The 22,117-nt window shown below is 57.1% G+C and overlaps 9 protein-coding genes across 9 annotated transcripts; 5 read left to right on the forward strand and 4 right to left on the reverse strand.

Annotated features, from left to right (window-relative positions):
- Window positions 1–233: 233 nt before the first annotated feature.
- Window positions 234–2,557, forward strand: K437DRAFT_293262 (uncharacterized protein). Its single transcript, XM_013389579.1, has 2 exons — window positions 234–692; window positions 778–2,557. Exons 1-2 carry the CDS (start codon window positions 526–528, stop codon window positions 2,138–2,140), a joined length of 1,530 nt encoding a protein of 509 aa, XP_013245033.1. The 5' UTR covers window positions 234–525; the 3' UTR covers window positions 2,141–2,557.
- A 1,033-nt stretch (window positions 2,558–3,590) lies between these two features.
- Window positions 3,591–7,161, forward strand: K437DRAFT_293263 (kinesin-domain-containing protein; the record flags this gene model as incomplete). Its single annotated transcript, XM_013389580.1, has 3 exons — window positions 3,591–4,304; window positions 4,364–6,831; window positions 6,954–7,161. 3 exons carry the CDS (start codon window positions 3,591–3,593, stop codon window positions 7,054–7,056), a joined length of 3,285 nt encoding a protein of 1,094 aa, XP_013245034.1. The 3' UTR covers window positions 7,057–7,161.
- Window positions 7,162–7,205: 44 nt separating this feature from the next.
- K437DRAFT_244165 (uncharacterized protein) lies at window positions 7,206–8,599 on the reverse strand. The gene is made up of 3 exons (XM_013389581.1): window positions 8,460–8,599; window positions 7,747–8,367; window positions 7,206–7,665 (listed from the first exon to the last, which is right to left on the reverse strand). Exons 1-3 carry the CDS (start codon window positions 8,530–8,532, stop codon window positions 7,427–7,429), a joined length of 933 nt encoding a protein of 310 aa, XP_013245035.1. The 5' UTR covers window positions 8,533–8,599; the 3' UTR covers window positions 7,206–7,426.
- A 233-nt stretch (window positions 8,600–8,832) lies between these two features.
- On the forward strand, window positions 8,833–10,641 carry K437DRAFT_232830 (Gcd10p-domain-containing protein). The gene is made up of 3 exons (XM_013389582.1): window positions 8,833–9,925; window positions 10,007–10,254; window positions 10,354–10,641. Exons 1-3 carry the CDS (start codon window positions 8,893–8,895, stop codon window positions 10,534–10,536), a joined length of 1,464 nt encoding a protein of 487 aa, XP_013245036.1. The 5' UTR covers window positions 8,833–8,892; the 3' UTR covers window positions 10,537–10,641.
- Window positions 10,479–12,083, reverse strand: K437DRAFT_34792 (uncharacterized protein). Its single transcript, XM_013389524.1, has 2 exons — window positions 10,801–12,083; window positions 10,479–10,737 (listed from the first exon to the last, which is right to left on the reverse strand). Exons 1-2 carry the CDS (start codon window positions 11,858–11,860, stop codon window positions 10,679–10,681), a joined length of 1,119 nt encoding a protein of 372 aa, XP_013244978.1. The 5' UTR covers window positions 11,861–12,083; the 3' UTR covers window positions 10,479–10,678.
- Window positions 12,084–14,177: 2,094 nt separating this feature from the next.
- K437DRAFT_254583 (uncharacterized protein) lies at window positions 14,178–17,114 on the forward strand. The gene has a single exon (XM_013389583.1). It carries the CDS (start codon window positions 14,525–14,527, stop codon window positions 16,976–16,978), a length of 2,454 nt encoding a protein of 817 aa, XP_013245037.1. The 5' UTR covers window positions 14,178–14,524; the 3' UTR covers window positions 16,979–17,114.
- On the reverse strand, window positions 17,068–18,283 carry K437DRAFT_244172 (Sm-like ribonucleoprotein). Its single transcript, XM_013389584.1, has 4 exons — window positions 18,125–18,283; window positions 17,969–18,037; window positions 17,770–17,885; window positions 17,068–17,683 (listed from the first exon to the last, which is right to left on the reverse strand). Exons 1-4 carry the CDS (start codon window positions 18,195–18,197, stop codon window positions 17,495–17,497), a joined length of 447 nt encoding a protein of 148 aa, XP_013245038.1. The 5' UTR covers window positions 18,198–18,283; the 3' UTR covers window positions 17,068–17,494.
- An 847-nt stretch (window positions 18,284–19,130) lies between these two features.
- Window positions 19,131–19,307, forward strand: K437DRAFT_208556 (Phd domain protein; the record flags this gene model as incomplete). Its single annotated transcript, XM_013389585.1, has 1 exon — window positions 19,131–19,307. A coding segment is annotated over one exon (177 nt), but the record flags the coding sequence as incomplete, so codon positions are not given.
- Window positions 19,308–20,695: 1,388 nt separating this feature from the next.
- Window positions 20,696–21,989, reverse strand: K437DRAFT_254587 (ribosomal protein L13). Its single transcript, XM_013389586.1, has 2 exons — window positions 21,811–21,989; window positions 20,696–21,453 (listed from the first exon to the last, which is right to left on the reverse strand). The coding sequence occupies exons 1-2, from the start codon at window positions 21,967–21,969 to the stop codon at window positions 20,998–21,000; spliced, it is 615 nt and encodes a 204-aa protein (XP_013245040.1). The 5' UTR covers window positions 21,970–21,989; the 3' UTR covers window positions 20,696–20,997.
- Window positions 21,990–22,117: the final 128 nt, after the last annotated feature.

A 22,117-nucleotide genomic window follows, 5' to 3' on the forward strand; every position in this document is an offset into this window, starting at 1 on the left:
CTTGGTGGTGGTGGGGCGGGCGGGACTGCGTTGTGGCCTGTGCGCTGTGGTGCCTGGCGGAGGCAGCCTTTGGCTCCACGCGCGCGGCTCCACGTCAGCGTCAACATCACACCATCACTGTCACAACACCCGCCCTTCCACGCCCTTCCACGCTGGCGTTCCAACTCTCCCAAGGGAGGTTTCTAGAGTGGGGCCAACCAAGAGCCTTCGGTCCAGTGCAATCACGACGGCAAGTAGCGCTCGCTGCACTGGCTGGGCTTGTTGTAAACCTCCGCAGCTCATACCTTTCTTTCTTTCTCCCAATACTCCGATAATAATCTTATCAGGAAAGAAAGAGCACCTCATGCAGAGGATCGACCTGGTGTGGTGTGCAGCACCGTCTTCGCATGGGCAAAATACGGAGGATGGCCTCGATGCTATATATGTAGCCGGTAGGCTCACGGTACAGAGCACTGTACTGCGCCCGAATCGCTCCTCACGAACGGGCGCGAGACAGCAGACGGCCTCGGTCGCTGGCGATCCACGATGGACGCCAACCAGGTTCTCTTCACGCAGCGCAATTCGTACTACCTGCGCGCCTCGCCGTACACTGTCATTCAGATGGTGCTTTACCTGGATACACGCCATGTACAATGGATGAACGAGGAAGGGACGTATGTCTTGCAGAAAGTTATGGAGCTCTTGCGACCCAGGTGAGAGTCGAGACGACCCATGCTGCGTCTTGCCGACGTTTCTGTTCCGGCCACTTACTGCAGATGCATGGTCTCCCCACACCAGAATCATGCCCAAATTGCGCAACGAGGCTGCCACGCAGACGAGTCTGTCGATGATGTCCAAGAAGGCCAAAGTTGACGTGCTTTCCACTGAGGACTTCCGAATGTGCTACTTTTTCCGGCGCATGAACCAGCGACACGCCGTGCTGCTCAAGGAGCACGTCGTCATCGACCCAAAGACAGGGCGGCAGATCAGGCTCGACAGTGGGGAGCAGGGCGGGCAAGGTATCGGAACGCCTCAAACAAATGTTGATGGGCAGGGTAACGGAAGTGTGGAGGGCGGTGTTCGTTCGCCTCCACCAATCAGAGTCAAGGATGAGCCAATTGAAGACGAGAATGATCGCTTGCCATTTGGACTCCCTGATCCACCCGCTCCTCCATATGAATGCGGTGTCTCCACCGCTGTGACCATGGGTGACGATGAAGAGCAAGACATCAAGCCCGAGATTCGAGTCAAGTACAACGGCTTTAGCATCTTTGGCAAGATGCTTATCGTCGTCGTCGAGCCGTCCAACGCGTCCGTGGCGCGGCTGCCGTATCTGTTCGATAGCAGGGACGGGCTCGAGAGAGACCATACGCGCCAGCTCAGCGAAACGCCGCAACCTGCCGGAGCTGCGGCGAGCCGCCGGAGGCAGATGGACACGCCTGTTGCGAGCAGCAGACGCAGTGCCACGCCGCTCGGCCCGTCATCCGCTGCTGGGCTGAGCAGCAAACGGCGACGCACAGGTACCGTCACAGATGCGTCTGCGTCTCCCCGTCCGCTCTTCCGTGGTGCCAGTCCGACGCCGGAGGACGCAGGAGGACGAGCGAGTCGCAGCAGGACGCCGCTGGTCCAGCGCAGCTCGAGCGTGCTCTCGTTCGGCACACCTTCCTTCTCGTGCGCTCCTTCCGCCTCAGCCACCACTGCTGGTCTTGCATCGCAACAGGCATATCGCCGCATCTCGAGACTATCTGGCGCACCTTGGAACGATCGTGAGGGTACGCTGGACATCCTTACAGACTCTGGTATATGCACAGCACCGCCGTTGCGAGAACAGAGCATCGCGCTTTCGGATATCAGCTCAGACGATGTTGTTATGCGCCGCTTGACGAGTGTCGCACTGTCTGATGCAGGGAATCGCACACCCGCACCTACTGCTGCGGGAGGTGGCGGGAGGAGCGCAAGAGAAGGCACAGCCGCTTCAGCGGTTGTACATGTTCAAGAAGGAAATCATCGAGACAGAAATGATGAGGAGGAAGATGAAGAAGACTGGTGGCGCCAGAGCTTGCGCGAGGAGAGCGAGGCGTTCGGACTGGCTACGCAAATGTTGCAGAGGGAAGATGATGCGACGCAAGGAGATGCGAGAGGGATCGGTGATGATGATTAGCTTATAGTGCACGCCCCGATCGGGTCCTCTTCTTGCTTGTGGGGGTGTGTATCGTCCGCATCGCGATACATGCATCTACGGTGATGGTTCGCTCCATGTGCTAAATGCGGAAAGAGTACACACTTTTTGCCTTCCACGCCTCTATTCAAATCGCCATTGGCGTTGGCAAACGCTATAACACACAGCACTTGACCCGGCGTCATCCAGCTTGAAGACGCCCATCCTCGCCCGCCATTCGAGCATAAGGCGATTTCAATGAGTTGCATGGGCTGAAAAGTCGCTTGTTGATATTTGATGCAGCGGACGTTCACTGCTCCTTGAACCCAAGCTAAGGAAGAATTACGCCTCTGCGTAGATTACAGGGTGTTCAACAAGCATACGTTTCCTGTCAGCTGTCCTAGCATGCAAATGGACGATCCATGCCGGCGAGCAGGAGCACAGACATTCGCGTCCCTCGAGCTAACCAGAGGCATTTGCGAACCGTTGATTCGCCGCGCCGGGTCGGCGTCGAAGACCGCATGCTCGTTGATCACTGTTGAGCACCTTGTAACGAACGCATGCCCGCAGTTCTTGCCTTTAGCTAATGGCTGATAGCTGAGGAAGGGAGGTGCAGCCGGAGAGCGCCGGTCCCTTTCTGTACAATTCCGTGTCTTCGTCGCCACACCTGCCACAGAGCCTACTTACAGGCCCAGTGTTGGCGTGGATTCTGTTCCACCCCAATGCGGTGTACGCTACAGAATTTGGCAGAAAGCCTTGCTTCGGTCTGGCGTCACAGGCTGATGGAAGACTGCAACCATACGGGCACGTGACATCCTTTACATCAGACAGAGCGGCTATTGCGAACAGCCCAGCCCAGCCGCGTCGCGTCGCTGGTTGCCCAAATCTCTATGAGAATGTTTGGAAGCAACACTTTTGGCGGGGAAAGGGAGAAACGGAACTGGGGAACTATTCGGCTCGATGGCTGAGGGTTGTATGCTTGTAGACTCTTGTCCAACAATGATCTACTTTCTATTTTGGTGTACAGCTATGTACATACTCGTACAGACAGACACTCTACTGGCATAGCCAACGCTCGCTCACATGGCCCATCTGCCTCTGCTCTGTGCAGTCTGCTTACTGCATCGCGCTTCGAGGAACGTGCTGCTGTGGTCGGCGCTTGGATCCGGCAACCCTGCAGGCGATCGCCCATTCTACCCCGTTCTCCGTCCCCGCGGACGTCATGCTCAGCCGAGTCGGCCTTTCGCCCTCGAGGTCCTCTTCGCAGAGCCGTCTCTCACCGATACATCAGCTGCAAAGACGCTCACTCTCACCCTCAGCAAGCAGCCTCGTCGATTCGGTCACCACGAGAGTTGATGTTGTCGGCCAGACTGCCTCAAAAATTGGCAGTATATCCACGCCTGACGGGATCAAGAACCTGCAAGGACGCAAAGTGGCTTTGAGCTCCACCACGATGGCCAAAGGTGCCAGCACCGGTACGTATGCTGGCGTAGCTGCCAGCGCCTCAGCGGAAAGCATCGCCAGCTCGGCCCTCAGCACGCCGACTGCAACACCCAGCAAACGAGCCGCGTCGCCCATCAAGCGCGGGGCCGCGGCCAAGGTAGCCAAGACAGCCGCAGCAAGTGGGACGGGAAAGACGGCAGAGCCGAGCAATGGCAAGCAAAACGTTGTCGTCTGCGTGAGGATGCGGCCTCTTGCTCCGGCTTCTGCACCTCCAGCTACTGCTCCTTCGACACCGAGCAAGAACAACAAGGACAAGGCATCGGCTGCACTGTCTGCAGCAGCAGTGAACGGTGCAGAGTGCTGGTCGCTCGACAAAGACACGCAAAGCATCACAGCCACTGAGCATCATCCTGCTCTCGCAAAGCGTGGCTCGTCCTCTGCACCATTGCCGGGAGCGAATGACACTTCGCAACCTGGAGAAGACGACGCGAACGGGACGTACAAGTTCTCCTTCGACTCCCTCACTCTTCCAACCGAAACGGGTGATGAGGTGTATGAGCAGCATATCGCACCTATCATCCGTGCAGCTGCAGAAGGTTACAATGCTACGGTCTTTGCGTACGGTCAGACTGGGAGCGGCAAGACGCATACCATGAGTGGAAGCAAAGCGGAAAAAGGTATCATCCCTCGGGCAGTGGAGGAGATATTCGAGGAAATCAACAAGGTGAGTACCCGTGCAAAGGTTTGTACAACGGCAATTAGGCTTATTCTTTTTACACACAGGACGATTCACGCGAGTACCTCCTCCGAGTGTCTTACCTTGAGATCTACAACGAATCGTTGAAAGACCTTCTCGCCGCTCTGCCGAGCACCTCTGGCGCTGCAACAAGCAAGTCGAATGCTTCCTCTGAGTCAACTCGTCCCGCATCGCCCACCAAAGGAGGCTTTTCGCATTCCTCTGGCAGCTCCACAGCGCTTGGCAAGGATGGTGCGATCCGCATCATCGAGGACAAAGGCCGTATCGTCTTGACCGGTCTCCGTGAGGAGATTGTCACGGATCCGGCAACGGTGCTTAAGCTGATTGAAGATGGGCAGAGCATGCGACACGTCGGCGCGACAGACTGGAATGAGCGCAGCAGTCGCAGCCACTGCGTCTTTCAGATCACCATCGAGAGCACGCCGAAAGCGTGCGGCGGTATGCTGGCAACAGCGAGCGGCACCGGGGAGACCAGATTGAGTCAATTGAACCTTATCGACCTTGCTGGTAGCGAGCGAGCTGCGAGTCAGAAGGCCAGAAGAAAAGAAGGGGCGTTCATCAACAAGTCCCTGCTTACACTTGGGACGGTCATTGCCAAGCTTACCGAAGCCGTCGGTGAAGATGGCAGCGTCAACCCCAACAGCAACAGCAGCAACAGCAACAGTAACAGCAGTACAGCCGATCAGACGCACATTCCGTACCGCGACTCGAAGCTGACTCGCATCCTGCAAACTTCACTGGGCGGTAACGCGCGCGTTGCCGTCATCTGCACACTCTCACCGGACCCCAAGCATGCAATCGAGACTCTGTCCACGCTCAAGTTTGGTCGAAGATGCAAGATGGTCGTCACTTCCGCGAAAAAGGGCAGTATCATGGACGATAAGGCATTGCTGCAAAAGTACAAAACAGAGCTCGAGGCGCTCAAAGCGCAGCTCGAGGCTGGTGGCGGCGCCGTGGCTGCACTGCCTGCTTCTGGGTCAGCTGTATCCATGAGCATTGATGAGGAGGCGGAGATGAGCACCATCCGAGAGCTGGCGACGCAAAAGGAGCAAGGACAGAAGGAAGTCGATGAGATGCTCAAGGAGAAAGAAAAGCTTCGCGGTCAGATCGACCACCTTACGCGACTCATTTTGACGAGTAAGAAAGTCGCGGAGGACAGCGCGTCTGATGCCGCTGCCGGCGATCAAGCCATCAACAAGGGTGACCCGGGCGTCTTGAATAACTCTCCTGGCAAGTCCGCTCGACGCGGACAACGCATGAGCGAGCTGCCAGTGCGATCGTCGAACCTGCCAAGCTTAGAGAGCGTGCACCGGCAGCGGGTGCCAGTGCTCGGGACCACCCCAGAAGAAGACGTCTTCCGCACGGAGCGAGAACTCGCTGCGGCCAAGCGTCAGCTGCGCCAGCTAGAAGACAAGCAGTGTACTAATGCCCTCGAGCTCAGTCAGCACGAGGCACGCATCCGCACATTGGAGGCGGACATCAAGGCGCACGAGAACGAGCTTGACGAGGCAGAACGCGCATTCCATCTCTTGAAGGATGAGCGCGACGCCGCCAAGCAGGAGCTACTCGATGGCGCACAGGAACTGTCGGCCATGCAAGAAGCACTCGAGCAGGAGCGAGAGGCCACTCGGCGCCTGCAGGCGATCGCAGATGGCAAGGTGGCGAAAACGGAAGTCGAAGACGAGGCGGCCAAGCTCCGGCTGGAGATTGGGCAACTCCGCCGGGAGGCGCAAGAGGCTGCAGAGAAGAAAGATTTGGACACTCAGCGCCTTCAGCTCGATTTAGACAGAGAGCGCATGGAGAAGGAGAAGCGTGACTCGGAGGCCCAAGCGCTTTCGGCCGCTCGCGAGCGCAGTGCTGACACCCGTCTAGAACAACAGCGAGCCCAGATTGAGCAGCTCGAGCGCGAACTGGCCGAATTCAAACGAAAGGAACGAGATTCAGCTCGACCTCTGCCCGTGCCCACGCTGGGACAGGTTCGCGGGAGCACGGCCAATCCGAACAAGGTCCGCGACTCGAACTTCTGGTCCAAGACACCGCTGCCCCCTGTGGGTGGCTCCTTGCCTGGCACACCACAAGCGGGGGGCTTGCGGCGAGCGCTCTTCTCTCCGCCGACAGAAGACAAGCTGGACATGTTCAGCCCAGCAGGCAACGCCTCGGCGCTGCAGCGCGCCGGCAGTCTGCGCGAGTACCGCAGGTACGAGCCATCTTCCGAGTCTTCTCCGATTCCGACGCGTCCATCTGGTCTGAGCGCAGCTTTCGCGCCGTCCAGCGCTGTCATCGAGGCGGCCGTCAAAGCAGAACGAGAGGAGATCCGCCGTCTCAATGCTGTCATCTCCTCCCAGCGTCAACTAATGGCAGATCTGGAGCGCAGTGTCGCTGACTGGAAGAATAAGCTTCGATTGCAGCAGGACTTGATCAATCGCCTCGTGGCCGAGTCTTCGCACGAGGGCTTCTCCATTCCTCAGATGCCCAAGAGCCCCATTCCGGAAAAGTATCACATTGACTCGCCAGAGAAAGCAGCTCGCTTGTTCCGCGAGTCACAGATTCTCGCATCGCCTCGACTTGGGCGGCACAACTCGAGTGCCTATAGCCACAACGGCCCTGCTGGTCTAGGCCTCGCTCCGGGCTCGCCGAGCAAGTGCTCCAGCTCGTCAGGTTGGTTCGGGATGCTGCCAGGCCAAGCGAAGCCCGAGCCGTTGCCCATGCACCCGGGTAGCCCTCGGCGGACAACAAGCTCGCGCCGACAACCGCGAAAGACGCTGGAGAAAGAGATCGACGGGCTCAAAGCCAGTCCGCGCGTCGAAGATATCAAGAACAAGCTTCTTGACGTGCCGCCGCCAAGCCCTTCGAAGCTCGGCAAGGCGGACTTGGCAGCCATCCGTGGCGGCAGCATTCGCAGTTCCAAGGATTATTACATCTAGGGCGGGAGCTTATCGTCCTTTATTCCTGCCAGGTGCAGGTCGAGAGCCGGTCTCTCTTTTCCCGGAAGCAGAAGGTCATTTGACTTGCTCAGTTTTGTTTTGTTTGTGCGACCATGCAATGCATCTTGATCCGTATCTGTCGTCGGTATACACAACATGAAGGAACTACCTAGTGGCAATCTTCGGTTTACCCGGAAGCGTGATCTCGCCCTCAACAGCACGCGGATCTAGCCCTAGACGCGGCAAGACGTCAGAGTATCGCTGGGGGCTGCACCGCTTCAAATACTTGAGAACCTTTGCACGCTGATGGACGAGAATATTCATGGCTCGCCGATTGGAGTTGTCATGCCGTGCCTTGCCCAGATGATCCGCAAGATTGCGTATGCGATATGTTAGGATAGCGGCTGTCGAGAGAAAGGTGCACATTGTGTTAGTGATACCGCCCCCACTGAAATGCTTACTCATGATGCAAGATGGGCACTGACCTTGCACCTCTGGGCTGCCCGTGTCTGCCTTGGCCGGAGGCCTCCCAAAAGCCTTTACGATCCTCCTCGTGTTCTCCACCTGAATGCCCTTACCGCTAGCATTTCGTAGATCAAGGATCCTGGACAAGACATCTACACTGCTCTGCTCTTCCGCCTCGTACTTGAGCAAGGTCTCCTCCATTTTCAGCATGTCGCTGCCATGCGTAACAGCTGCCGCAGGAGAGTCGAGTAGCCTGTCCTCCACCATGATCTGTGGAAGGTCTTCAAATAGAAGCTTCCGATCCGAGTTTTGGAGGCCAAAGTTAAGCAAACTCGGTCCGAGCTGGCGATCTTCAGCGGAAGTGGACGGGGCCGTCGTTGGTGTGCCTGCTTCGCCAGACCACACCTTTTCCTTTTCCAAGAGCAGCTGCTTCAGCTCCGACATGTCCCAGAGTGCTTTCCCCTCATCATTGAGCTGATGTCCGAGCACAGGATCGGGTTTGGAGCGTTCCAACAAGGTCTTCTTGAGCTGCCTCTGCTCCAGATTCTCCCGTCGCTTGATACGTGCGGCTCGCTTGCGTTTGGACTCTTGCACCTTTGCAGTGGAACTGAACGCTGACGCTTGGCACCGCAGGCACGAGCCTGCGAGATGGAAGGTGCGAGCCACATGAGCACATCAGTCATCCGACAAGTTAGCACACAATCTCCCCGAAAAAAGTACGTGAGCATCTTACCTGAAGGACCCGCCGCCGACCGCTCGATCACCTGTTTTGCGCCCAGGCGCGACAGGAGTGAGGACGAAGCCATCGTTGCAGACGTTGCAAGTGCCTGTGCATCGACTTCCACAGCACAGAGACTGAAGAGTCTGTCCAACGTGAAGAAGGGAGCACATCGAAGCCAGCAAACGAGTTTTTGGATCTGTCCGTGAGATTTGATAGAGGATGCTCCTCCAAATCAACAACCCTAACTATTCGCCCTTCTCTTCTCCTTCTCCCGTTCCGCCCACTTTTTACTCTCATTGCTTCCTTTCGGAGGCGAGGAGACTCAAATCCTTTCCAGTGAATCGTGAATTATTAAATGGAGGTTTGTTGAAACAGTTGCCTTCGAGGTCTTGGTGTGCAGGGCAGAAGAAGTGCGAAGAGCTCAGCGGCATCATCGCTAAGTACAATGTCAGAAGTACCAGAACGGACCGCCTCGGGCTCGAAGAAGCCGGAGGAGAGAGCGTCGAAAAGAGCGCGGATCGAAGAGCCCGCAGGCGAAGGTCGGTCATCAACTGCTCCAGCTGGGGTCAGCGATCCCAGCCATGAGGATGAGCGTAACCAGGACGGACCGAACCAGCGCAATTTGAATAGGAATACATCACAAGACCTCCGGAAACGGTTGACTCATATCGAAGAAGGCCAGACAGTGCTGCTGGAACTACCGTCCGGCAACATCAAACCCGTTACCATGCTTGCAGGCGCATCCATCAATCTGGGCAAGTTCGGCAGCTTTGAGGCGGATGACCTTATCGGGCTACCGTATGGCCTCACCTATGAAATCGACGACCACAATGAAAATGACACGGGTGGCACGAGCAAGGGCAAAGGAAAAGGAAAGGCACGGAGCGGAAGACTGCGCGCCGTGGTTAATGCGACGCTCTCAGAGCTCCAAGAGACAGACGCGACGAACGAGTTCATCAACGACGAAAATGCTTCGCAGGCCCTGAACCACCTTGATATTCGAGCTCTGAAAGAGGCGGGAAAGACAGGCGAGGATATTATCAAGATCGTCACAGAGTCCAACTCGAGCTTCTCGCAAAAGACTGTCTATGCGCAGGACAAGTTCGTAAAACGAAAAGCGCAAAAGCACCTCAAGCTCTTCACCCCGCTCACCCCCTCGGCGCACAACGTCACCACGTGGAACTTCCTTAAAAATGCCGACCGCGTGCGCAATCTACGCGCAGATTCGCTGGCGCAAATGCTCTCCATGGCAGAAGTGCGCGCCGGCGGGAAGTACCTCGTCGTCGACGCGCTTGGCGGCTTGCTGACGGGTGCTATCATCGAGCGCGTCGGTGCCGACGGACGCGTAATCTTGCTTAACGATAACGACTCGCCGCCGACGCTAGAGCTGATGACGACGCTTAACCTCCGGCAGGCGACGGTCGACAACGTACTGCGTTCTCTCAACTGGGCCCAGGCGGAGGAGAGCTGGTCGCTTCGTGAGTGCAAACAAGAAAGCGCTTGTCTTGCCTTTTTGCTGTGTTCAATGCTGACATTGTCTCACTCAACTGCACTGCTAGCTGAACTGCCTACGGAGATCGAAACGCTGCAGCGAGACGGTCAACCCGTGAATACACGCGAGAAGAGCAAGATCAAAAGGCGTCGAGCGACGTTCGCGATGATCGCTGAGACCAGGCGCGAGTTCTTCGAGGGAGACTTTGACGCGCTGCTCATCGCTTCGGACTATGAGCCATTCTCGATCTTCTCGAGACTCGTCCCGCGCCTCGCTGGCTCGGCAAGTATCGTCGTGCACAGTTGCTTTTTACAGGTGAGCAAGTGCGCTTTTCTTTGATGTTTGTTTTAGGGCTTTCATTAGCCTCAAATAAGCGCTGATGATCATTCCTCTTGTAATTCCGATGGAGCACAGCCGCTGATGGACGCACACGCTCGCATGCGCCTGAAGCCTGAATACCTCAACATATCCGTCAGTGAACCGTGGCTGCGGCGCTACCAAGTGTATCCGGGACGCATGCACCCCGAGATGAATACGAGCGCGACGGGAGGTTATCTGCTACATGCCATCCGGGTGCTGCCGGAGGAAGATCCGTGAGAAATTCATGCTTGTGCGAAGGAGTGCATGTATGTCACATCTACACTGAAGGGAGACGAATCGCCTTGCATTGAATCGCAAGAGATGTTAATGGGCACACCGATCAGCTTGTTGCAATGTATATGCTTCTTCACGCTGCCTCTCAATCTCCTCGTTCAGCGCCCGGCTCCCTGCAACAGCGAAGCGATGAAGTGACGAATGCTGTCAATCTGAGGATGGGTATGACATTGATGTATTTCATAGGGCTGCTGCGGAAGGACTTACATGCCGCGCCAAGAAAGTCCTCGCACATCCTCCGCCTGTCGTCGACGGAAGCGCGCAAAAAAGCCTGCAGGTCGCCGCTGCGCAAGAGCAGCGTCTGCGCAGCGAATGCGTTCAGAAGTGGTGCTAACGCCTTGATCTCCGCCTGTGAATGAACTTGCGCTTCTGCTTGCGTCGGCGCTGCCGAGTGGTCCTCGATGGCGGCGCTGGCATCCAGGAGCTGAAGAGCGCGCTCGCGCTCTCTCCACGCACCATCACTGCTGCGCATGCGCATCGCATCGAGGCGCGCGCGCACGAACGCGGCGGCGTTTGTGGGGCTCGTGGCGCAGTGTACAACGAGCTCGACTCCGAGGCCGCGCGGGCGCAGGTGCTGAGGGAGGATGGTGTGCTCGAGCGTGCTCCGTAACGCCTCGATGGCCATTTGCACGGGCGGAGTCAGTGGGAGGCGCATGCCGCTGCTGGTGTACTGCTCAACGATGATGTACAGCGTACTGAAGCGGCCTGACGCTAGGACGCCGAGTAGAGATGCACTGGGCGAGCAGTCGTTGTCGCTGCTGGCGTGGTCGTAGTTATGTACGGCGCTCGGTAAGAGGACGGACTTGATGAATATCACAGCCGTCGTACAGTCGAGCATGACGTCGACACCTGTATCCTCGCCATCTTCATCGTCTTCTGTCGAGCGCTCGACGAGATGAACGCGATGCTGGTGCGACAGGGCTTTGCTTATGGCTAGATTTTGGAGCAGCTTGAGCGAGACGAGACAGCTGATCAGAGGGCGCTCAGACACAGATAGTGGCGGTGGCGATGGCTGCTGCTGTGCATTGCTGTGGGGCGCAAGCGGGCTCCCGAAGGGCTTCTCTGGGTGCGCTCCTTTGTCTGTGGTTCTAGCAAGCTGCGCAGAACCCAACAGCGGAATAGTGATGCGTTTTTCGACAGATGATGCTGCTGCTGCCCCTCGTGCGAGAGGCGCACTCGCTTCTGGGCCTTCATTTGGCGCGATCAAGGCCATGCGGGAGAAGAGCTGTCGCGTGCGGTCATTGCGCGATTGAAGCCATGTGTGCATCTCATCTTGCACCACAGAGCAGATCTGTCTGGCTGTATGCGAGCGTTTCGCCGATTTGGCCTGGGTTTCTGCAGCGGCGGAAGGGGCCGTGAGAACGGGCTGGGGAGACGAACTTGGTGGGCATACTGCATGTGATACTGTGAAAGCTACAGTATGATTCTCCGTCAGCTCGCGTCGTATAGAACTAGTGTTTTCCACTGTGCACAGCAGCTGACGGGCATTAGTAGCGGTCTGCTGCAGACATGGAATCCGGAGCGTAAAGCGATCCAGCGTGGCCTGGCTGTCGTCAAAAAGTGGTACACATGGGAGCTTCCGCGCTACAGAGAGAGGTGAGAATCAGCCAAATCACAAAGTAGCGATACGAGCGGAGCGGCAGGAAAAGCAAGGCAAGGTCAGCATGGCCAGCGTCTCGTCTCCAAGCATTGAGGAATCCGTGTGGTAGAGTACTAGCGAGCCAGATGTCGCGAAGAACAGGAGAGAAGCTCACACGCCTGCAACATTAGTCCAGCATCTCGCAGAGACATGATCCTGTCCTGCACGCCCACGTCGGGGTCGGAGGAGGTGAGCGTGACGGCAAGCTTGACAGCGCAGCGGACTTTGCGCGCCGCTTCAGGGGATATGCTACAGAGCTGCACACCGCCACGTCTTTTTGGCGGCGAGGAGCTTGAAGTGGCGAAGGCGTCTTGCTCTTTCTGCCCCCCGCTTCGCTGCCGCTTTTGGATCAGCTTGCCGAACACTTGCTCGTCGAGGTCGAACTCTTCATCTGGGATGCACAAGACGCCGACATCGTAAAGCGCGAGCGTGGCGTTCGTCTTGTTGCTGTTGGGTGCAGCAGATGCTTGTGCGTTTGGTGCGGCAGCTGCAGCATCGGCACAGTCAGGGTCATGAGATATGGAGGAGGCCCTGAATGCTGCAATCAGCTTTGCGCTCAAAAGCAGCTCGCTGGACGACGAGCAGGCTGGTGAGATATGGGGAGGCAGTTCTAACAACGTATCGTGGCGCTCTGCAATACTGTTCCAGATCAGTGCGGACCACGGAAGGGATGGCTGTATGCGGCGCCGGGAGGGAATGGAGTCCGCGTCAGGCATGATCAGAGGCTATATGCTTGTGCCCCTTCAACGGGGGTTCATCCCGCACGCTTCAAGAGTGGCGACGCAGGACGAGTTGGGCAGATGGGGATGCTCTCGCTCACGACTGCTGTGGATTGTGCGGCTGCTGCAGCAGCGATAGCCGCGCGCAGCTCTTCGCGGAGCGCTTCCGTACCTTCTACATCTTTCTTCTGATTGCCATGGATGGGAAAGGCAACGTTGCCATGTTGGCGCGGGTTATCAGGCTCGCGGGCCTGCTGCGATAACATGCTGCATAGGTAATCTAAGTGCGTTAGCGGCGCTATGGATGACGCAACAGGTCGGGTGATGGTGAAAGAAGAAAAAGAACACCTTTCTGCCCAGTCAATTAAGACAAGAGGGGACAACGGAGCCGATGATGGCGTTTGCCGTAAGTGCATAGAACCACTCATGAGCACCATCTGGTACTGCGACCCCTGACTTGGGAGGCTGGACTTCCTGTGCGCGGACGATGCGGATGGGATTTATCACTCGCGATAGCAAGCCGGGGGGAGTCCCTGAGTAGGTGGGAGAGCGAGCATGTCGGTGAGCCCTGAATGGAATGGAAAAGTTTATCTGAAGAGTCCACATCACTGCAGTGCCCGAGCATGGAGCGTCGCGGGACGACTCATGGTGGGAGGCAGTACACCGCAGTCTCGGAGTTCCCGAGAGTCAGTGGGCGGCTGCGGCGTTGCGGTGGGGCAACCAGGTGGAACCTTTTTCTGTCGTTTTCCTTGGCAAAGCAGTGACTCTCGGACGGCTGTTGTCTGCCGTCTGGCTTGCATTCACCATTTGCATGCGGGCTTTGGATGCGTGTAGAATGGAGAGGCGAATGTGCAGGATTCGTCAATTTTTAGTAGGATGGCTGGTCTCTTTCTCGCCCTCGCCTCTCCCTCTTTTGGAGCAGGCTCGGGACCGGCGGGCCGGCCGCCGGACCGGGACAGAATTTGCTGGATCCCCGAGCATCGGAATCTGGAATTTCGCTGCAGGCTGATGGGATAATTGTTGGGGTTGCACGGCCAGCAGCAGGCTGCACTGTTCTTGCGCTGCTGAATTCCTGCTGAAGTTGAGTGAAGGTGAGGGTTGGATCACTGCTTTGTACTTTTGCCACGGCGCCATTCTTGTTTTGCATGCCTCTATGTTGTCGCAGATGCTGGTTGGCCCGACTTTGCTCGTTCACTCACACTACCACCCATTGCAATCGAAGAACCCTTTGATGATACATTATTGATGTTGAAATATCTTCATTCCTTTCCATCGTTTTATCACTATCATCAACCCAATCCTCCTTTTTTCCTTGCCGTTCCCCCTTCACGTCACCCACCTTTCTTCAGAGAGACCATTGCATTGCAACTTGCCCGCCGCTGGTCGGTTGTGCAAGCTCTCGCCCCTTTGCTATTTACGAGTCCGCCTCCTCCCGCTTCTTCTTTACGTCTACGACACCTCCTTTACATCCCTCGAGCGACGGACTCACCATCACCTTACACCTAGCGCTGGCCGCTATCGGATGCATTCGGCTCCTCACCCCTCGAAAAAGACGTCCAAAAAACACGGATAAATGTCCACATCCTCGAGGCCCGTCATCAGCAGCACTACGCGCGGTGTGCCTCTGCAACCCCGGCGTTTGCGCAACAAGAGCGGCGGTACCACACAGAGGTCTGCCACCAGCCCGACGGACAGGTCGAGAGGCTTGCGTCACTCCAAGTCGTGTGCTTCCCTCACATGCAAAACGAGTGCACAGCAAAAGTTGCAGCCGCCTGTAACGCCAGGCTTCCACTTGCCTACCACAATGCATGGTGGACCCCTGACGCCGCAACAGAGGCAGGAGGAGCAGTCCCCTCCTCTACCATTGACGGCATCCATGCTCGGGGATCTGGCGGACTCGCTACAGACGCCCAAGTCTTACGCTGGTGCTTTTGCCTTTTCAGCACCATCTGCTAGGCCAGCCGTTCCTGCTCTTATCCGCCACACGACCCCGCTTACACCCAAAGTGGGGAAAGCAAGGAACAGGGCCGACATGCAGTCCGAATCGGCCTGGGCCGTTGCCAACGACGAAAGTGACCAACGCTTGCTGCCGGAGGACATGTCCGGGCCCGAAGCTTTCCAGTGTTTCGTTGGACAGTGGCAGCAGCACGAGCAGTACGAGGATCCCAAGGTGCTCACTGCGAACGCTGCAGCAGCCGCAGCAAAGAAAAAGCACATGACACAAGCCGAGCTGATGTTCAAGCGCTGCTCCTTCCTATACGCCAAGGAAGCAGTAGCCAACGTCAACACCTCTAAGACAGCACCTTCCACCCCTGTGCCCGTCACTGCCAAGAAGAAGAACGCGAGCGCCGCCACTGCATCGGCAGCGGGACAAGCTCGCTACATCGCAGGCCCCAAGCACCTGCAGGACCTGCAGAGACTCCGACGCGCCGTCCAGGCTCTCGATCGCGAGTACGCCACCTTCATGACCAGACGCCAAGAGGAGCAGGACACTGTTGCTACGGAACCCCGAAAGAAGATGCCACAGTCGATGGTCAAGCGCAAGCCGGTGCCGATCGTGTACGAGTTCGATGGCAAAAAAACGAAGGGAAGTGCGTCCGGCACCGCGCCCGCCGAAGCAGCTCGCCTAGCGCACATTCAGTCGGCCGACAACATGGGCGCCGTGTTGGACCGTGCATTCTGCTCGCTCACCGCTTTCATGCACCAGCTCGAGGTGATCGAGCCTCCCACGCCGGTCGACGCCACGCATGCGCATGCCAACCGTAAGGCTGAGGCTGGAGCTGAAGCTCATGTTCTCACCATCATCCCAAGCATCGCGGACCATACTGGCGCTGCTGATGAAGAGGAGGACTGCCCTCTCAGCGCTATCGGCGCCATCCACGCTACGCCGCTGCCGGGTAACCTATCCGCCGCTGGCACCAACCTCTACCTCGAGGAATCCAGCAGTGACAACGAAAACGGGTGCGGCTACACAACTGCCCGCGCTGCTTCCTCAGCGCCGCATACTCCTACCCATCGTCGCACGCAGTCCGACTCGCGCAGCGTGCAGGATAAGCGTCGCGCGCGGCGCACCGTTGTGTGTCACGGCCACTCCCAGTCTCTTGGCAGCAGCTTTGACTTTGCTAACCTGCTCGGCCAGGCCTTAGCTGGCGACGTGGTCGCTGCTGACTCCATCGGCGCGCACAATGTCAACGCCCTGCCACACCTCGTGCAAGCCCCTCCTCGGAGCCCGATGCCTACCACCGCCTCAGCCGCCGCCTTGACGCCTCGTGCGAATGACTTTGCCTGTGATAGGACGCCAATTGCTGCCAGCTACGGCGCGGTGCTCGTCCAGCAACCGTGCCTCTCATCCGGTCCACCGCGCCTCGACTCGATTCAGATCACCCCCATCGCCGAGATGTTCTTCGACGGTGAATCATGGGGATCGTCAACGTCCCTCGCGTCGCCTGAAGCGAACAAGGCCTCTCATGCCCGTGCCGCTGACGTAGGATCCCCGCATCGCTACGACAGCGCTCGTTTCGACTGCGGCGCATCCGACTCGATGGTCAGCGACGGTGAAGGCTATTCACTCGGTGCGTTCAAGTGGGAAACCGACTCGGACGACGGGAGTATCAGCAGCATCGACAGTGTCAGGACTCTCGACGACGATGCAAGTACAGACAACTGCACCAGCACGAGCCTCGCTGCTGGAGCCGCCCTCCCACCGCTGCCGTGGTTCCGCAAGCACAGCCACTCGCGCAGCGACGGCGTCTCCGCTGCCGACAAGCAGCAGACTGCGCTCGACCTGCTCATCGCCCAGTTTGGCTTACCCGAAGATCGCAAACTCAAAACGCGCCCCCCGCCTGCGCTCAGGTTGGCTTCTTCCTCGTCATCCTTGGCCGCGTCCACGGCCACGGTTGGCGGTGCTGCTAGTAGACATCTGCACCAGCAGAGCGCAGACGCCCTTGTCCACCATCGCGTCCTCCCTGCTGAGCTGCCTGTCACCCCGCTGACTGCCAAGCAGCAGGTGGCTCGACGCTACTACTAGTCGCTGTGTTTCTCGCGCGCTAGTGTAGGCCGTTAACGTCATTCACACATACGCACAGATCTACCACCTTCATGCATGTTTTATCACACACGCTCGTCTTACTATTTCCTAGCGTATTGCTACATATAACAGCTACACATGCTCTTGCGTCTGTCCCTGACCACGTTGCGGCCCTTGTGGAGGTGAAAATGCATCATCTAGACGCAAGGAAGCGTCCCAGATCCGAGGCCACCATGAACTGACCTGCACCCCGGGTCTTGGTCCTTTCGGATTGCAAATGAGGACGTGCGCATGTTCTGGCGCTTCGTTACACTCAGAAGGTGCTGGTATGAGCAGTCCTCTGCAAAGCGGGAGCATGACAATGCTCCAGTTGCTTGCATTACCTCTCCGGAGTATCCAAGCCAGCTGATGAAAAACCTCGCTATGTCGGCGTCTTCAGACGAGACTGGCATGGATACTCCACGCAAGTGGAGAGAGAAAGAGGCTTACCAAGCCAAGGGCAGGATCTCACGTGTTTCAATACCCGTCGCCTTCGCCTCCCTGCTCACAAAAGCCTTTTTCTCGCCTCAGCACCGCTGCTTTTCGGGCCTCTGCCTTTGCCCGTTTTTCTTGCTCGGCTGCGTGCGCTGCTAGTAGCTGCTGAATCGAGCCTTGCGGTAGCGGCGCCGCGATTTCTGGTGGGATTTCGTCTTCCCTGTCTAGATCCTGAATTGTGTTCGTGCGGCCAGTGTCATTCGGTCAGCTGACTCCGACCCAACCCAGGCAACTGCTGAGGGGTACCTTGTACTCACCACTTCACCCATCAAAACGACGTTCTCTCCTCGAACTAGGAAAATTCCCCTTGGAATGTCCCCATAGTGATTCCCAATGAAGACTCTTTCGAATGTGTCCGAAAGAACAAGATTTGCTGAAGTTTCATTCATGGTCTCGTTCAGCTCGATGTAATTGCAGCGTCACTTTTGAGGAGCGGAGCCGTGCAAAGGGACTCACCAAATTGATCATACGACCGTAGCACACCGACAAATTTCCGGCCGTCACGCAGGGCGATCATGACTTTTTCTGTGTGTACATTGCATGCGAAAGTGATGAAAAAACGCTCTTTCAAGGTTATCGGATACGACGTGCAAAGTACGACATGTAACTCACTGTCTACGCAGTCGACCAGCGAGCCAGATGTGGTGAAGGCGATGTTCGCCGCGATAGCTCCTGCCGCTTCCATGGTGGCAGCAAAGACCAGGATACCGGCGCTCGCAGGGCACCTATGATCCTACCTTCTTGCTGGCTTTTTGATGCTGATTAGCTTTGTAACAGGCAGGTTATTGTGAGTGCCATGTAGGTCTGTCGACTCCAAAAAGGCAGTGTGCACATGGTGAGCGAAGCAAGCCGCAGAGGGAGACTCTCATTCTCATCATAACCCGGCCGAGTATACGCGCATATAGCGTGTCGCGAGACCATTGCGGATCAACGCAACCAACAATCACGTCGGCCACATCTCCCAAGTAACCCCTCTCGCATACATCATGGTAACGCTCAAATTACAACACCTGTTACTGCGCGCAAGGGTCACATACCGAGTGACTGCAAAGCAACCGACAACCACAGAATAATGGCAGAAAGAGCAAAGGCAAGGACCAGCAATGCAGGCGAGAAGCGCAAGGCTAGCACCTTCATGTCAATCGGAGACCCGATAGCGAGCAACGCGCCAGTCTCGCCAAAGAAAAAAATGGGTCGAACCTCCAAAAAGGCAGACCTTGCCGCGCGCACCGTCACGAACGACGTAGAGAGCTCCGCGTCCGGTGCCTCTAATGAGTCTTCCACGAGTAACAAGCGTAGTCGCAGTGCCAGCACGACTCCAAGCAACCTCGCCGAGAATGCTGTTTCGAACGCGTCTGGCGAGGGCGAAGCCAAAGTCGTCAAGGCGAAGGCTAAAGGGAAATCCAAGCAGAGTACCAAGCCTACGAATGCTGTCAAAGGGAGTACCGACGACTTCGAGAGAGAGAGAGAGAGAGAGAAAGAGAGGCACAGGCAGCGGAATCGGGAATACAGGCGAAAGAAAAAACTCGAGAAAGCAACCGCGGCCGGATCCAAGAACCGTTCATCGGCAGAAGCAGATGACAAATCCGAAGCAGAAGAAGAGGATGCCAATGATAGAGAGGATATCGTGGACGACAACATTTACTGCACATGTAAGAGGCCCTACGATCCAGACCAGGCGATGCTCGCTTGCGACAACTGCAACGAATGGTACCATACCCGTTGCATGGGCATTAAAGATGAGTGGATCAACATCGTCGATCAGTTCATCTGCAGTGTCTGCCATCCTCGCACTTTAGAGCGAACGACATGGAAGCGGCAATGCCTCAACAAAGATTGCGAGTATCCAGCTCTCCTCCCGCTCAGCAAGTATTGCTCGGAGCGATGCGGTCTCGTCATCGCCATTCAGTCCATCAAAGCCTTCCGGGAGAAGAGCAGCAAGTACAGGAGACTCGGCGCCAAGCCGCTCGATCGAATCTACACCGAGCAAGTGAAAGAAGCGGTTAAAAAGGAAGGTTGCTCGACCTGGGCGGACGACCCGAAAGCACGCAAAGATAATGAGGACGTCGGCAAGGAGCATGAGCTGGCCACATGGAATACGATGGCACTCCGAGCGGAGCGAATCCCCATGTTCGATCTCGAAGCGGCGCGCAACGGCATCTGCGCAGGCCCAGACTTTAGCAGCAACGTTGACTTACTCAAGGGGCTCTCGCACACTTCCAGCAAGTATGACGAGGACCGCGTGCGCTGGCGACTCGAGCTGGACGAGATCGCAACCAAGAGGCACAAGGTCAACGTGGCGATCGACTTAGTCGAGGCGCGCCAGACTCTGTACCAGCTTGCTCTCGCTCGCAAGGCTGAACTGGTATGCGTTGTCGGCCGACCAGACGATGAGGAGGAGGACGAGCAGCCACCCAGCAAGCGCGGCCTCAAGAAGAAGGTCGAAACCGCTGCCCCGGAAGAAGAGAACGACGGCGAGAATGAAGATAGCCACAAGAAGAAAAAGAAGAAGGCAAAGGAAAGGAGGCCGGAGCCGCCTTGCGGGTTTGATGAGAGGCTCGGATGGGACGACGAGCTCCTTGCTGCTTACATGACGACGGAACAATGGGCCAAGATCCGAGAAGATCCGCAGCACTTCGATGGCCGAGTCATCGGAGATTGGTGTGCGGATGTTGCGGACCACGCAGGTCCATCAAGCGACACCGCCGCGGCTGAAACGCTCGAAACCGCAGTCACCCGTCGTCCGCCCAAGGTCTGCGGTCTGCCGAGTCGCATGTGCAAGCGACACATTACGTGGGTCCAATTCTCCGAAGATGACGGCCACACCAAGGAACGCGATCGACTGGTGAATGGAGGGGCACGTTGGACGACACGCGAAGACCACGTTTTTTGAGCCTTCAGCACATGTGCTGACGGTATTTTCACCTTTCTTTCTCCATCTGCAGATGACACTCGACAAATCGCTGGCAGATCGCGAAAATGAGATTCAGATGAAGCTTGACGCACTTGAGGTCCGGTTGGAGAAAGCCAGGGCACAGGCAGTTCACAGACTCACACAACAAGGGCTGAACAGGCGTTTGGGACTCGTTTGACGTCCGTCCACATTTGTACCGCAAGCAACACCTACTAGTATGTATTCAGCATGTACCGTACCGTAGCTGTCCTGAGACTGCGCAGCGTGAACGGGGTTGGTGCATGTGCACGGGGTCATGTTGCGTTGGTGTGAAAATACAAAGCAGGACGGAAGCCCAAAGGAGCCGCCGGCCGCCAAAGAAGTGTTTGAATTGCTCATAGAGCGCCGGGCATAGCGCCATGGTGCGTCTTCTACGACCCATATCAAGCGATGACCAGAGCGAACGCCTCTATGCTCACTCGTCGTCGCCTCGCCTGTGAAAGAATGCGTTACACACTATCCGATCACCATGCTACTGCTGCTGCTGGGTCACCTGCGGTGGTGTAGTTGAACAAAGGCGATGTGCCCAAGCTTAGATGCCGTAGACGGCAAGCTTCTGGTTGACCTCAGCGAGTGGCCCAGAGGCGTTGGTGGCAGCCGAGGTGCGCTTCTTGAGGGATGCGACCTTGCGCTCCTGGTATGCCTGAGCGCGAACACGCCTCTTGTCCTCGAGCTTGTCGACGATCTCCTGGTGCGCCCAGCCGACCTCGTGCGAGATCCTCTTGAGGGTGGAGTACTTGCGGCCTGGCTTCAGGCGGAGCACGCGAAGGGCAGCAGGGATGACCATCTTCTTCTTGCGGTCGTACGGGGGTGGGCAGCCCTCGTAGAGCTTCAAGCGCTCAAGCGCAGCAGCGCCACGGGCAGTCTTGTGGGGGACCATACCACGGACGGCCTTGTAGAGGATGCGCGACGGAGCGCGGTGGTGCCAGGGGCCACCCTTGCGCGGGTTGTAGCAGTGCGTCTTGTGGAGGTACGCATGGTAGCGAAGCTGCAAAGTGATGGTGGATGTTTTGTTAGTTCAGCTCGGATGCAGTAACACCAAATATCGCGAATACGAGCATCTCCGACTGGCCGCAGCGTTTGCACATCCCTCTTGCCCTTGGCTCCATTGGCAACAGCAACGCGAAGGTCACCTTGTCAGGGCTGTAGCAATCGGTTCATACGAAGACCAAGCTGCCTGTCGCCGGATGCAGCTGCCTGCTTTGAAAACGTGTTTCGCATGCTCCCTTCCATGGTCATATTATTGGTCGCCCACCTCTCACCGAAGACCCCAAATCATTCCCCTGACTCCCCCAAGTCCAAACTCAACCATCGCATATAGCAGACATGCAGGTCATTAACGTACCTTGTTGCGGAAGAAAGAGCCCGAGACATTGATGGACTCGCAACGGACGACGGTCACCCGCTGTCCGGAGAGGATCTGCTTGGCGAGGACCGAGGCCAGACGGCCGAGCAGGTGGCCCTTGCCGTCGACGAGGATCGGAGTGGATGACATAGAGGCCATCTTGAAGGCTTGTTGGGTCCAGCAAGGAGCTGATTGCTGGGTGTCGGTCGATGATTTGAGCTGGTGCTAGAAGACCAAGAAAGGGTACAGGATCATCATTAATTCGAAGGATGTAAACGAGGTAGGAGCAAGAGCATCGCGCCGTTGC

This window comes from Tilletiaria anomala (assembly GCF_000711695.1).
Source record: "Tilletiaria anomala UBC 951 chromosome Unknown K437scaffold_13, whole genome shotgun sequence".
Classification (NCBI taxonomy): Eukaryota; Fungi; Basidiomycota; class Exobasidiomycetes; order Georgefischeriales; family Tilletiariaceae; genus Tilletiaria; species Tilletiaria anomala.